Source organism: Protopterus annectens, chromosome 4.part0 (assembly GCF_019279795.1).
Source record: "Protopterus annectens isolate FY-2018-M chromosome 4.part0, PAN1.0, whole genome shotgun sequence".
NCBI lineage: Eukaryota > Metazoa > Chordata > Ceratodontiformes > Protopteridae > Protopterus > Protopterus annectens.
Window position 1 is genome coordinate 342,148,343 of NC_056733.1, and position 16,267 is coordinate 342,164,609.

A 16,267-nucleotide genomic window follows, 5' to 3' on the forward strand; every position below is an offset into this window, starting at 1 on the left:
CAGTATTGCATTAACAAAAATAAATGCGAAAATGCCTTGGCTAAACACATAGATACCTTCCCAGAACATGAGTTTAGTTTTAAAGGGATAGACATGGTGCCGGTTAATGTGAGGGGAGGTCCATTTTCACTATTACTTGAAACATTAGAACTAGTTTGACAATTACATTTAGATGCAAGTAACTTTTCTGGTCTCAATGACTACTTATCGATTAAATGTATTTTAAGGCTCAAGAGCCTCATTAGATAGTTTTTTTCTGTAGTATAATTTTTATTTCCTACTGGTTAAACGACAACCTGATAGAGAATTATAGTTGTAAAATACTTTTAATGCTACTTTTAACTTTAATTTTACTTTTATTTTTATTTAGAAATAAAATATTTACATATCCACATACATTTTAAAGTAGAAGTTTAGTAGAAGAAGTGTAAACTGATTATCAGTTTTTATATGCTGGAGTTCCTATATACATGTTTTCATACACACGCTTTTATACATAAGTTTTTACATACTTTTTAAAGTGACAAACTGTTTTTAGATATATTACCTTGTAGCTTTTTTCCATTAACAGACTTGATTGCTTAATTAACAAGTATTTAAGGGCATTGCAGTTTGTGTTAAATTTGTCTGAAGAAGTTTTGCGATTTGAGCAGGACGAAAAGCAGAAGTGTGTTGCTTTGCTTTACAATAAATCTTTGCATCTTACTTGGCTGAGCGGTGACTTATTTCGACTGGACTTCATTTATTTGGTTTGAGTGTACTGAAGTTTCATTTTTGCATCAGTCTTTTTATGTTTGTTTACATAAAGGAGTTATAAGCGAAGAGAGCATGTGCCAATAGTTAGTCTATTTACCATTGTTTCTGCATTAGCTTAGTCAAGCAGCTATTGTGACTTTGTTTCATTTAAAATTTGCTTTACGTTAGAGAAGGTACTATTTTTTATGGGTGACATCTGCTATATTATAAATGAAATGGAAATTTTTTTTATCATTCAATTTTCTCATTTTATCTCCCCTTAGTAAGGAAAATGTTGATATACAGTTAGCTAGTCTAGTATTGTTCAGTCTGGTACTTTGCTAAAACTTTACGTTCAGTGTAGCACTTTGCTAACCTTTACATTTCCTACTGCATCATTAATATGTTATATTATGTTGCTCTTACCTCTTCATTGTTAGAAATTGTTATTTTCAGTGCTTAGTTTTACTCGGATTCATTGAACATTGGCTCTGCATTTAGAAAGGAGTGGATTGTCAGGATATGAAGGAATTCTATTGACTAGAGTCAGAATGAAAATTAAGTTCCTTTGCTTGTAACTTTGAACGATGGTTAAGTATTGACAAGTAAATAAAAAAGTTAAGAAGTTGTATCGGCCAAAAATAATCCAAAATGCATCACCACAAGCACTCTCAGTAAGGGCTGTGAACTTAATGCATCACCACAATCACTCTCAGTAAGGGCTGTGAACTTCATAAAAGCTTATCCATATTTCTTCTGAATGACCTCTTAATTGCTGTGGTAGATAAAGGTCAATTGTTTTTAATGAATCCGCTCTGAAGAGACTGTTTCAATCTAATAAACTGTAGTTACAAAAAATGGAAGACAGTTTATTGCAAATAATTTAAAATCTTCACCAAAAAAGATGGAATCAAGCATTTCATATCTGCTTCTCATCTTTCAGTCATAAATGGGCTGGTAGAAAGATTTGTCTAAATGTATGAGAACACTATTGGGGTGGAGAATGTTTATCACAAAGCACGCCAGCACAAAATAGTTCCCTTTCTACATTTGAATATATATTTTCTGCAACTGCTAGCATCATACCAGCAATGCTTTTCCTAATAGGACCCTTTTTGACTTAATAAAAGTCATGTATGAAAGTACAAAACAAGCAAGAAAAATGCATGAAAGTGAATGACAGGCTAATCAGAATTTTTTTAAATGAGTATTGCATATTAGCAGATTGCCATGGGGCTGGAAAATGGCATCCAAGCCAAACTGGATTGAACATGGGACTTTTGATGCACAGATGTTGTAGGAGATGGTATGTTGGACTGATAGAGACTAGATCTGAAGCATCTACCTGCTTGAAGGCCAAACATGCACTGCAAGATGATTGAACTTTAATTGAGAGTCAGATGATAACATATTTCATAAAGGACGGATGACCACATTCAAACCCCCAGGATGGACAGCTGATCAAATCTGTAGACCTAGAAGAATGGATGACCATTACCATCCCATCTGAAAGGTTGGATGAGTAAGCATGTACCTTTAGAAAGATAGGTGACCAGGTATTTAAATATAAAAGGACGAGTGACCATTACCAAGCCCAAGTAACGCTGGATGACTAACATTGTTCTTTAAGGATGGAAGATTTTGATACTGAAGCAATAGAAGCACAGATGAAGGATTGTGTGCTGGAAGGGGAATTCACCTGATATATCTGACAAGGCCATTACATCAAACCCGTAATATTCCAGTGATGGCCTCCTGACAAAACCTAGTGGGAGATTAATTCTTTGAGATGGGAAGTATATAATAAACTGGAAAACTAAGAAATATGTTACTAAGTAAACTGGAATATTCAGAAATCTGATAACTAATATCAAGTATCTGTACATTACTGAGAAGTGATACCAGATTAAATAATAATGAATTATTGAATGCTGCTATCAGTAACTTAAAATATGTACTCTTTGCTGTATCCCTGTATTAATACTTCATTGTGTCATTTATTATGCTACCTCAACAATGCGTTTTAAGAAGTGTAATGCTGTGTGTTTGCTCCTGCTTATGTGCACCCCCGAGCAAGGGAAGTATGGCAAGTAAATGGCATCATCACCCTTTGCTCTGGTCCAGTGTAATGTATGTTATATAACTAACTGTAGTTTATGAAAACGTAGCAATACCTGTATCCTTAAGCTACATAGTACACTAAGCTATCTTGTCAGTTTTACTGTCCTAGCCAGTTTCCTCCTGAGAATGCAAAGTATATCATCTGTTCATGCGGTGATTTATTGTAAATTTACAGAATGACAGTGGTCTAGAAATTGGGGATTGGAACAAATGAATACCCTTTGATGGTTTTCAGTGCTGGTTGTTTAAATAACATTAGTGGCTTATCTTATATATATTTGCATATAATCAGACTGGCTCTGCATTCATCCCTTCCAGGATTGACATGCATTAGGTCTAAGGTAATTCATAAAGAATATATGGGATCTGTATAAGTACTTCTGGCAGGGAGTTAGAGGTAGAAGGACTATAGCTACTGATGTAGGAACTGTAATTTACTAAGTAAGTAACTGTTAAAGGCTTCCTGTTGTGTTTTCTTAAATGAAGTGTGGCAAGTCACAGCACAGTATCATGTGCTAGTGGAAGCCTAATGCCAAATGAAGATAAATCACATGCATCCAAACTGTGGTATCATACAAGTTCTGCCAAAGTAACTGGAGCAGGGTAGAAAGAAGGGTAGACCCTTTTTTGAGGAGTCCTTGGCCTCTCAGGCCTCCAATTTGAAGTCATCCCCAAGCCTGTTCAGAAGTGAGCATTCTTAGATCTGCAAATGGCAATGTAGTCATTGCATTTGGATGTAAATGTGCATTAGCTTAGAGTTAGGCTGCTTTTCCTGTATTCTAGTAGCTTACAGTTTAGGGTACTTTTCCTGCATTCCAGTTTCTAAATATATCTGCCATGTTAGCCATCTAAACCCCCAGCTGTGTTTTTTCTTCAGTATTTCACATGTTTATTTGTGGCAAACACTGATTTTAAAATTTGCTCTGTCTGGCACATCTGAAGTTCCCTATTTATTTTTACGGTATTTCCTCATCTGTGTCATCTGGGATATGTTTTCATGCAGTTAGTACATCTAGTAAGGAACTATAATTGGGGGGGTGGAACTGCCTTACTCTACAAGTCCAACTTAACTGTCCACACTACCAAACTCTACCCCTCCCCAATAATTGGGACATACTTATCTCACAACTTCAACTTCACCCTAAAAAGGTCATCACCATAATTGTGATCTATATTCCACCTGGTAATACACCTGCTAGCCTTGAAGACTTCTTATCCTGGTGTTCTTCCACATACTCACAAGAAACCCTTATTCTGGGGGACTTCAACCTAGATTGGTTCACCTGTATATCAGAACCACCAAGTAATCTAATAAATCTCCATGGCTACCAGCAGCTAGTCCAAATTCCAACTAGGTGTGATACAAAATCTAAAAGGGAATCCATCCTTGACTGGGTCCTAACTAGCAACCCCACATTGTACCCTCACACAGGCAGTCTCCCAGACACCTTAAGTGACCACAACATAATATACTTTATAATGTAGTAGAACAAGCATATGCAAAACCACTAACTATATATCCACTAGAAACACAAAAATTCTCTCCTGAGGTCCTCAACACTTTACTGTGTAACTGTGACTGGACCCCCTAAAACCCTCCCACTTGACCAGGCTGTAGCATATTTCAACAAAACATTTCTACAACACCTAGACACTGTCGCCTCCATTGCGCAAAATCAAGGTTAGAACCTCTACAAACCCATGGCTCAGTAAAGAAACCAAACAAATCCTCAAGTCCAGAGACACTGCCTGGCGTTACTATCAAAAAAACAAAGAAACACAAGCCCTAACTAAGTACCAAGAACTGCAACTGCAAAAAATGCATTCGGCTGGACAAAAAATCCTACTACACAACATTACAAACTAAATACCAACACAACCCACAAAAATGTTGGCAAAATGTAAACCAGCTACTAAAATCCACCCAAAAGGCTACCCCCAAACCAACCACCCCTGACACTAAAGTTCCCATCGAAACACAATTCAACTCCCACTTTGTGAACTCAATTCTATCCTTAGTATCACAGGACAGTTCCTTCCTCACTACCCCCAACACAAATAACTCTAATACTAGCTTTACCCTCCAAACAGTTTCCACCACTTCAATCAAAAGCATGCTCTCCAAACTAAAAACCTCATCAACAGCAGCCGACCTACTCCCCAGCTATTTCTTGAAACTTACAGCAGATGCTATTGCTATCCCAGTCTCCACTCTCATAAACAGATCAATTGTTGAAAACTATGTGCCTAAACTCTGGAAAATATCCTATGTTACACCCATACATAAAGGCGGGACCTCCACTGAACTTAATAACTACAGACCCATTGCTTTACTCTCCCCTGGCCAAAATCCTAGAAAAATGCATCCATACCCAGATGCTAAACTATCTCCTAGACTGCAACATCCTGTCACCTACTCAGCATGGTTTCAGACCTGCCCATAGTACCACTACAGCTCTCCTCTGCTTCACAGATGCAGTAAACCGTCTCAAATATGTAGGCCTGCAAGTGTCAACTCTTTTTGGATATGTCCAAAGCATTTGACACAGTCTCGCACCAAATCCTGCTAAACAAACTAAACCAATATCATCTATCTAATTCCACTCTTACCTGGTTCCAAAGCTACTTAACTGACAGGTACCAAGCTGTGAAATGGGAAAATTCTCTCTCTCCTCAGCTGCCCATAACTATAGGAGTCCCACAGGGTTCTATCTTAGGACCACTACTATTCACAGTCTTCACAAATGACCTCCACACCTCCACACAGCATGCATCTATAATTCAGTATGCAGATGACACTACCTTAATCTGTGCTGCACAAAACATTCCCACCCTCCTGCAAACAACTCAACTAGCATTCTCTGACGTTGAAAACTACCTTACCAAAGCCCAACTTATCCTCAATCCAAAGAAAACTCAGCTTATGATTATAACCAGTTCTAACAAAACACTAACAGTCAATTCACTATCTACTCCACAAATGCTACTCCAATTGCTCCAGTGGCACAGGCTAAGCTATTGGGAATAACCATAGACTCCCACCTAAAATTTGATAGTCATCTGAACTTAACTATTAAAAAGTACATGCCAAACTGGGGTCACTCTACCGTATCAAACCATTTCTTACCAACAACACAAGATCAGCCAGTGCTCGCTCCCAACTTCTATCCACCCTACTGTATGCATCTCCCATTCTGACTAATCTCAACAAAACTGAACTAAGCAAAATGGAAGCTTGCTATAACAGAATTGCCCGCTTTGCTGCAAATTGCTCATATAGAACTCATCACTGTACTGCTTTGAGACAGCTCCCCTGGCTTGAACTGCCCAACCTCCTAACCTACAATCAGCTCTGCCTCTGTCATTCTATCTATTACCTCCCCAATAAGTGTCCTGCCCTCAAAAACCTAGTACAACATCACTCAGCCAAAAGGCCTCTTAGATCATCAAGCAAACTACTACTAGAAGTCACCAACAGCTACAATAGCTTTGGAGATGCACTGTATAGTAGTTCAGTGGCTAAAAAATAGAACTATGTCCCTACTAGCATTCAAAACACATCATTCAAAGCCTCCTTTAAAGACCTCATCAGGCAACATCTCAAGCAAAGTTGGCAGTGCCATGATTGCTCCCCAGGCTAGTGAAAGCGGATAACATATACATACTAAATCTAGAGCAATTGATAATAGTTTTTCAATCTTACTCACAAACACTGGCTAATCTACAATGTATGTACTGTACCTGTGTACTATGTATGTATTCTACCTACATTCCAAAGTTCAGCTGTACACCACAAATCTATTACTTACCTTTATTTTTAAAATTAATATCTTTTTTTGATTGTTCTCTCCACTGTAACTGTTTGTGCCGCATACCACTGTAAAAACATGTCTCTTGTAATTTGTGTGTATACTGATTATGTCTAAATAACTAAATGTGTCTGTAATTTTTCTTTGTGGAGCTTTTCTCCCCGGGCCTCTGCTGAAAAAGGGCCTTTTCGGCTCAGTCAGACACCCCCGGTTAACAAATGTAAAATGTAAAATAAATAATCATAGGGGAGAAAATTCATATTATGAAAATTTACCTGAGTTTGACCATCACAGACCTCCTCGGTTGCTCATTGTGACATCATAAGCAAGTAAAGCAGCTATCTCATACAGACATGTCACCCCTAAAATAAGTAGTTTAGTGGGTCCCACTGAGATAATAAATACATTAAAAAAATACACAAACACAGGGGTTCAGTGTTTTTATTGTTATAGTCTCAGATTTTTTGCTCTTTGTGTCACAAGTTAAGTACAGTAATGATTTATACAATTCTCTCATTGTTTTTTTATATTATAGGCTCTTCATTCTCAGAGAAGAACAAAGATTATGGCAAGATGTATAGCACTGAGCAACTACCCTCATAACATCACTAATGTTCTCATTGTGGGTGCAGGTAAGTAACACCTGGGATGTCAATGGATGCTCTCTGCGCACATTGTATTTTCACATAACATGTACAGACATGCAGCACACACATTTATTTGTTCATACATTCATTTATGTAATTCTGAATGGCAATAGTATATTTAATGTCACTGACAAATACTGTTTAAAGTCTATTTTTTTCTGCTGGCAATTTGTTGTGGAAAATGTACACAATATTAGACAATAAAGAAACAGATGATAATGATTGACAGCTGTGGTAATTCTTGTCTTCACAAGGTTTGAATTTGGCATTGCATATTTACCCTCTTAAACTGTTCAAGAATACATGTGACAGCCATAAAGCAGTGCAAATGAAAAGCTGCTGTCAGTATTAAGTTTAAGGTGTTCACTAAGTGCACGTTTAGAAGGGAGATGAATAGACCGCATGGTCAAATGCACCTTATCTTGCCATCTTAATTGAATCCCACATCTCAGATAAAAAATTCTATCTATACTAACTGGAAAATGTGAGCAGTAAAGCTAGTTTAAGGTTTTAAACTTTGTTTCTTTTATGGCAGCTATTTGTTACACATAAACCTTTAAATTAAACATTTAGTACAGCCCAGACATGTGAAATGCATATAGTCAGAACAGGATAAAAGTAATAAGTTGTGCTGGTGGATGCATTTTTTCCACTGAACTTACATATCAGGTGCCTGAAGACTGTAATCTTATCTTCCAGTAATCTCACTGGGTTTGATGCAACAAATGAGGTAATCCGAGAAAAAATTAAGGTAATTATTCCCTTTTCAACTTGTCCCAACAGCAATTTAGAATTCCTTTGCTAGTAGTGACTTTCAGGGATCACTCTTTTCTGAAGTTTGGTATGTGGCAAGCTGTAGCAACATGAATTGTTTTAACAAAAGCATAAATTAAAACTTATGTTCCATAATTTTGTCTCTGAATGGGTGGTGCTAGAGGGGTGCACAAAGGAGCACATGAACCGTGTAAGTACCCCAGTCCACCTGGAGTACAAAAAATTTGCAAGGTGTTAGGCTACAACAGTTTGGTACTTAATGCAGATGAGATCAGGCTATGAGCTGTTAATGAGATGCTTTTTTGTAGTGCAGCTTTTGGTTCTGTCAGTCTTCATTGGTCTAGTGTGAGTCTGACCAAGTCATTTCACCAGACTGTACTCCTGGGCTGCCATGTGAGTCTGACCAAATCATTTCACCAGACAGTACTCCTGGGCTGCCATGTGAGTCTGACCAAGTCATTTCACCAGACAGTACTCCTGGGCTGCCATTTGAGTCTGACCAAGTCATTTCACCGGACAGTACTCCTGGGCTGCCATGTGAGTCTGACCAAATCATTTCACCAGACTGTACTCCTGGGCTGCCGTGTGAGTCTGACCAAGTCATTTCACCAGACTGTACTCCTGGGCTGCCATGTGAGTCTGACCAAGTTATTTCACCAGACAGTACTCCTGGGCTGCCATGTGAGTCTGACCAAATCATTTCACCAGACTGTACTCCTGGGCTGCCGTGTGAGTCTGACCAAGTTATTTTACCAGACAATACTCCTGGGCTACCTCTGAAAAAAGACACTTGTGTCCATCAGTTTGTCCCAAGCTGTTAGCAACTTCATTACACATTTGTCTTTTAAATTCCTGGAACCCTTCAGATAGCCCCTAATTACTGCTTTACTATATGCTATTTGTGGTCCCACTCCACAAAGTCATTGCCTACGGACCAGACTATCGCCCTAGCCTGACTAGCCTGGTCTGCAAAGCTATGGGCGTATCATCATGGAACTCATAAACAAAGACATTGGGAACCACACTGGATCCTACCCAATGGCTTTGTTAAGGGCAGATCTTGCCTCTTGAACCTGAAGCTTATTTGAAACAGTCACCAAGGCCAAAGATGGTAGTCCATACAGCCTACCTGGACCGCAAATCATAAATTCAACAGCTTAAATATCAACCCCTATGTCACAAGATGGGCTGCAAACTGACTCAGTTATTTCACCCACATGGTCAGAATTCCAGGTGCCATGTGAGACTCTAAACCATTTCACCAGGTGTCCCACAAGGCTCAGTCCTGGGACCTCTCTTGTTCAGTATATATTTCACTGAGGTACAGGCTAACATGGGAGTATGGCTGACCAAGTCATTTGACTGCAAACTGGGTACCATAATCGAGTCTGACCAAGCATCCTCCAATCTCACCAGACGGATAACTGGTGCCAGAGCCATGGCCTAAAGCTAAATGCCAAAAGTGCATAGTCATCCCCTTTGGCAAAGTGCCTAAACCAAATTACATGGGGTGGTAATAGAAATCTGGAAGAAAGTAATTGGGGATTGGGGACCCAAGTAGAAGTCTCTCCTTTGACAATCACATTGCCAAAGTGCTTCTGCCCACCTTATCATGAAAAGGGTTCACATCTACATCAAGAGAGGTCATTGTGCCCCTCTACTCATCACTCATCAGGCCCATAATTGAATACAAGGCCCCATTTGGGGGATGTACCTTACCGACACCTGCAGCAACTGGAAAGACCCCAAGCATTTCACCAAGAGGATCAGGACTCAAACAGATGCCCTACGCAGTGAGGCTGACCAAATCATTTCACCAGACAGTACTCAGAAGCCATGTGTGTCTGACCAAATCCATTTCACCAGAATTAATGACATGCTCCATGTGAGTCTGAAATCAAATCATTTAGAGCTACATGCTCCAGGGACTTAAACCTCAACACAGAAATAAATAGGACATGCTGGAGTCTGACAGATTCATTTCACCAGAGGCTCCCCTCACTCTGGAACAAAATCCCAATCCATGTGAGTCTGAGCCCCTCAATGACCATCTTCAAGAGAAATCTTGACGAGTGGATGGGAAATCGTAGGTTTACCCCTGGGATCTCTTCTGTGTCCCTACTAGACAGAGGCACAGTAAACAAACCTTAAAAGGGCTATCTTCTGTGACCTACTATACAGAGGCACAGTCAACTAATCTAAAAGGGTGGTGAAAGTCAAACGCACTCTGGCTAGGCTTATAAATGCCCTAGGGCAGATAGCCTAGTATCAACCTATGAACTATGAAAAAATACACCTGTTGTAGATTAATAGATTACCAGATGCATTTTTTAATAAATGTGAGTTTTCAAGGAAGAGAAGTTTACTGTTGCTCATGATGCTTGTTTTTTATATGTGAGAAGGTTTTGTTTTGTTCATCAAATGGCAGGCAGTGTTTTTGCTGTAAAAAAAATAATAAAAGTTGTAAATTAAATCCAGATCTCTGTGATAATTGTAAAAATAAAGAAGAAAATACTACATGTACACTGAAAGGTGTATTGGTATTTCTTTGGGGGGCCTCTGGTCCAATACACTTCTTTAGGTCACATTTGTCTATGATCCAGCTCTGCTGTTATTATTCAGAAAATGCACATGACCATTTATCCTCATATGTATGCTCTATTTTTGTTTTTCTATCTTTTAAGCCAGATAAAGACAACATTGCCTGGTTAAGTGACAACTCAAAGTCACACAGTAGACAAGTGGAGGTAGAAAGAATCAAACCCTGTACCCTTTACTACATGAAGCAACTCACTAAGAATTTACTGCTTCAGTCCTCTGTGCTGATTACAATACCTTCACATGTATCTTCATTTTCTGATAAGTCATGTAGAAATGAAAATGACCTAAGTTTTCTAGTAGGTCAGTATTGCCAATTATTAGAGATTCATAGTTTTGTTGTTCATATGTTCAGAAAATGCATGCCAAAGCAAAACCTGCTGTTCTGTAAGTGCTTTAAGTTAGTTTGCCTCTTACCTGTTTCTAATTTTGCAGAACATTACTGATTTGCCTCATATTTATGCCCTATCTCTCATTAACTTCTTTTTGTCTGATAAATCACTGAGAGTTATTGGTTGCTAATAATGCCAGTAATTACATTTTAATAGTTTTTGAGAATGCTCATCCATGTAACACTTATTGTTCTGTTAACATTATAAGTGATTTGGAATTTTCTAGCACTTATGTTATCAAGCTGCTTCCTATAGCCAAAGGTACAGGGTTTGAATCTTTTCACTCTATTTCTATATGTTGCGACTTTAATAAAGTCACTTTAACAATCAGTGCTAATGGATCACCCCCTGATAATTAATGCTTTGCCTATTAGGTTCACCTGGTTAAAAATGCATAAAATAATATTTAAAATATGTCCCCTTTTCCCCCATTATTTTGGCTTTGTCCTGAATTCTTGAGCAAAGAACTTGAGAGGTATTTTGGACCATTCCCTATAGAATTTGAAGCTTATGGCAAATTGCGGTCATTAAATAATGACAGGCATATGAGTTTCAAATTTTGTAACCTTCAGAAAATGCTTGATAATGCAAAGCTTGCTATTCTACCAATTTTCCAAGCATATAGGTGAAACATTTAAAAGCCGTTCCTGATTTTGTTCTTTGTTTCTGATTCTTTAACTAAGAAATTGAATGAGCAGAGAAGAATTGCACTGTATGGTTCTAACATCAGTGAGCTGAGACCCATTTCTGGGCCATTAATTATTAATTTATTAATTTACTTGATCCCAAGAAAAATATTCCAGGTGTAGTCATTTAAGTGGTTGTAGATTGTGTGTGTGTGTGTGTGTGTGTGTGTGTGTGTGTGTGTGTGTGTGTGTGTGTGTGTGTGTGTGTGTGTGTGTGTGTGCGCTTGTCAAAGATAAAAGTGGTAGCAATGTAGTGGGTGAAATGAAGTAGTAATAACTGAAATGGGGAGAAATGCTGAAGCTATTTGCTACTGAGAATTTTTAATTTGAAATGCTAAGTCAGAATATATAAATAATTTGCTTATTTATTTATTCATTTGTTTGTTTGGGGGGTCCTGGACCTTTTCAACATATTCTCAAGTGTCTAGTGCTTGAAGAACTGGGTGTGTGTTAAAACACATTATATTTCAAATGCTTTATAACATTTTTGTTTGAAAAATATTGTAAAAAGGAAAAGTTTAAATCATAACCAATTGACTGACTATCAATTCTCAAGCCCTTTGGATTGGCTACTGCGCCCAGGGGTCTTCACAGTCCGCACGCCTCAGATAGATACCAACCACGGGCGCTTCAGCTCCTGCATATAATTTTAAAAAAAAATGTTAGCCGTTAGAACGCCTCTATTGGCTTTCAGGAAAGTTATGTGGGTACATAAACAGCAAGGGGGTATGTCCTCACATAGACCTCTTTGCATCCCACCTCAATCATCAACTACAGATTTTTGCACCAGGACATTCCTTCTTCGGGTGTTATTTTAAGATCAAACAGGAGGAGCCCCAAGATGATAATTTTGCTGGCCCCAAATTGGCCTCGACAATTTTGGTACCCAACGTACTTTCTGGCAAGAAAAAGACTGGGAGTATCAAATAACTGTATAAGTGTAATGACCATAGTTTAACCGGGTCTATATCAGAACATCGAAGTATTAAAACTTTGAATGTTCTGATATCATTGTTTGTACATTAGGGTTACGGGCAGGTTAAGTGAGTTAGGGTTAGGGCACGGATTAGGCGTGTGTGCAATAGTGACAGACTTTAGGGTTAGGTGAGTGTGCAATAGTGACGGACCTTAGGGTTAGGGTTTGGGTTAAGGTAAGTGGGTAGATAGTGCATGTTTAGTTTAATGTAGCATTAGATGTAGGAATTTAAGTGTATGTGTGTGGTTGCTGTTTGTTTGATGTGCTTGTGTTGTGTGTATGTGTTTCGGAGCAGCAAATTTTTTCCATGGGAAGAAATTTGCTGTTCTGAATGTTCGATATTTTCATGTTTAGATGTTTTGGGGCCGATAAAATAGCGTTTGCTATTTTCATCTTTTGATAACGTGATATAAATGCGTTGAACCATAGTATTCAGCTACATTTTACCCCTTTGTACTACCTTGTACAAGACTATATAGTATTCCATATTTTGAAGATGGAGGGATGCCTATGGCTGCAGTTTCTATAAAGTTTTTGCTCATTGGTGTTATACATAGTATGGTATTCATGATGTTGCAAGCATGCTCTTACGTGTATTAGTTGATTCTGACTGAAGTTGATTGTGTTTTTTGGAATGGGGCATGAGTGACTTGCCCATCTGTAGCCTTGGATATTTGCAACTTGAGTTGTTTCTCCTGAGTGTCACTAATGGTTGAAGATATATGGTATATTTATAACATTTTAACTATGCTGTGAGCTCCCTCCCTAGTGGTTAGTGTTCCATATTTTGAAGGCAGAAAGTTAACTATGGCTGTAGTTTATTTAATTATTTTGCTTTTTGGTGCTACAGATGCTATATTAGTGTCAAACCATACTAAACTATCTGAAAATGAAGAAGCCTTAGCTTAAGACTTTAAGGATGTGTAGTTTTAAATATTACAGTAATTAAAAGTAAATTCTTAAACTCTTCTTCAGAGGCTTGTTCATAGTTGACTCAAAATGTAATAAAAATAAATGGAACAGGTACAAAAAATGAGCGCTTTCGTCTCTTCAAAGAGACTTCATCAGATAACCATGTTACACAGACACATATGTTTAAATACCCTTCCTGTTAATTTAATCAACATTAGTAACCAATCAAGAATGTTTAACCCTTAAACCACTAAAATCATGAATCCAAAAAAACAGTTTATGTTGTACTCCAGTTAATTCAAAACATTCTGTTAAAAAAATCTCGGGGTGTAATTTGACTTTATTCTTACTGTTCTAGTGGGGGCCATGTTATTTACAATATTTAAGAAGGTTGTATTAAAATATTCAACTGCAGTGTCAAGGGAGGATTGTTAGTGGGTTCCAATTGCAGAGTTGAAGGTAGTGACAAAATCTTGGGATTTGATTTTTTTTAAATATCGAATTTGTCAGTAAGAGGATGATTTGATTGGGTTTGCGTGATGTCAGAAGACAAATGTTGGGAGGTAGTCACTAAAGGGAGTCAGGGAGGATGCCAGAGTTATATGATAGTAGTGGTCTGTTAGTAAGTATCCACACCAGGATGGACTCTTTCTTTGTGGCTTTGTTTATCCTAGTTGCATTTTGGATTAATTGGGTGAAACCATGGAAATTAATGTGGTTTGTAGGGTGAGGTGAATTAAAGGTGGACCAGTCAATATTGAAGTTAGCCAGTATGATAGTCTCTTGTGAGAAACTAAGTGCTGTCCATTGTAGTATGGATTCTAGTGTGCTGGTATTGTTGCCAGGGGAATATAGGATCAGATAATAATTAGGTTGTTGTTGGAGATGATTTTTATTTTGGTGAGTAGAATTTCTGCATTATTGAATGCTGGGGTGGGTGTTTGGTCAATGATTTCAAATGTAAGGATATGTTTGAATAACAGAACAATCCCTCCACCCCTTTTGGATTTTCTATCCTTCCTATATATGTTGTAACCTGCAGGAATCTTTTCATTGTTGCTGATGTCTGGTTTAAGCCAGGTCTCAATGATGACAACTATATCTGAGAAGTTTAATGGAATGGTGGCATGGAATTATTGTGTTTTATGTAGGATGTTTCTCATGGTTATATTTAGTAAGAACAGGGTCAGTACCTTTTCTGGGGAGGTTTAGTATTATTTGTTGTTGATAAGTGGGTGTAGTAGATTAGTTTACAGGGCCAGGGTTAGAGTGTTAATCTCCACTTAGAACCAGTTGGGTTGCTGTGAGGAGTATTACTTTTAAGCATCTAGATATAAATTTGTTGTATTGTAGAGATGTTTTTTGTAGGATATCTGAGGGACTGGTTTAAGTGATGCTTGGTTGGTTTGGGAACAGTTGAAGACTGTTGGGGATATAGTGATAGTTGTGGATTTTGATAGGGGGTGTTTGTGATGTGGGGTAGAGTAGGAGTTAGTCGTAATGTTGAGTTCAGTATGGTAGGGTGTTAGGTGTGTTAAAAGAGTACGAGTTAGTATGATTGTGCTGTGTAAGATTAACATCTTAAAAAGGGGGGGGGAGTGCAGTGCATAGTTTAGAGTAGAATTATGATGTGTTAAGTAGTGGGAGAGGGTGTATAAGAGAGGTATGTGTGATAAGGGGGGCTAAGCAGGGTGTTAAGTAGAGTAGTAGTTTGCAGTAGAGATTTGTAGGGAAGGTGTGGGTGGGGTGGTGTAGTAGGGAGTGGAGTGATAGCTGTGTTGTGATTGGTTAGTTGAGGTTAGGGGGATTGGCTAGTGTATGTTAAATGCAGCAGTAGTGGAGGTGGGAAATGGGGGTAGGGTAGGGGAGCGGAATGAAGCCGAGTGAAGGAAGGGCAAATGGAGTTGGTAGAGCCTGACCACAGCATGCACTGCATAAGAAAACTATCAGTTTTATACCAGTTGAGAGCAGGTTTGTAGAGAAATTCACCTACTCACTTTTACAAAGTTAGAAATATTCAGCAGATTATTTTTATGAGTTTATTACTATGAATAGTGCTGGATCATTAGAGTGAAAGTAAGAAATGAAAGCAAGAGACAGTGTTAATAGTAGAAAAAAAGGGGGGAGCTGGGCTAATAACTTGTGGGTACTTAGGCACGGGTTGTGTGGAGCTAGAGTACACTTTAAGTTACCTTAGGTTACATGGGGCTAAAGCTGAGTTTAGGTATGAGAAGAAGTAGTGCTACTGACTCAAGTGGTTTGCTTCCCACTAGAAATACACTAGAGTACAAACTTTCACCAGTATGTCTTAGAAATGGGACCTACACTAATATATGTTTTTTTCCTTTACTGGCCATACATCTTAAGGGTCCCAGATGCTTGTATCAGTTGCTGTCTGATAGTAGGATATTTCAGGGCAGGTCTTTGCTGGGTTAAAAAGGTTCAGCTATAATGAAGAAATAATGCTGGGAAGAGTTATGCAGTATTCAGAGGATATTCCACAACAGTACCAGTTAGTATGTATCAATTTAAACACTTAACAGTTGCTGGAGTACCCTACATTACTAGCAATAGTTTTAGCAGATTATTTGCAGTCAAAAAGACAGTACTTTAGAGA

At 38.2% G+C, this 16,267-nt stretch overlaps 1 protein-coding gene across 3 annotated transcripts in view; it reads left to right on the plus strand.

Annotated features, from left to right (window-relative positions):
• Positions 1-16,267, plus strand: part of AIFM3 (apoptosis inducing factor mitochondria associated 3) — a 667,943-nt gene that overhangs the window by 234,709 nt on the left and 416,967 nt on the right. For all 3 annotated transcript variants that reach the window (XM_044068314.1, XM_044068316.1, XM_044068315.1), the window contains one exon: positions 7,201-7,297. In XM_044068314.1, coding sequence (XP_043924249.1) covers positions 7,201-7,297 — 97 coding nt within the window. The remainder of the gene's footprint in view (positions 1-7,200; positions 7,298-16,267) is intronic.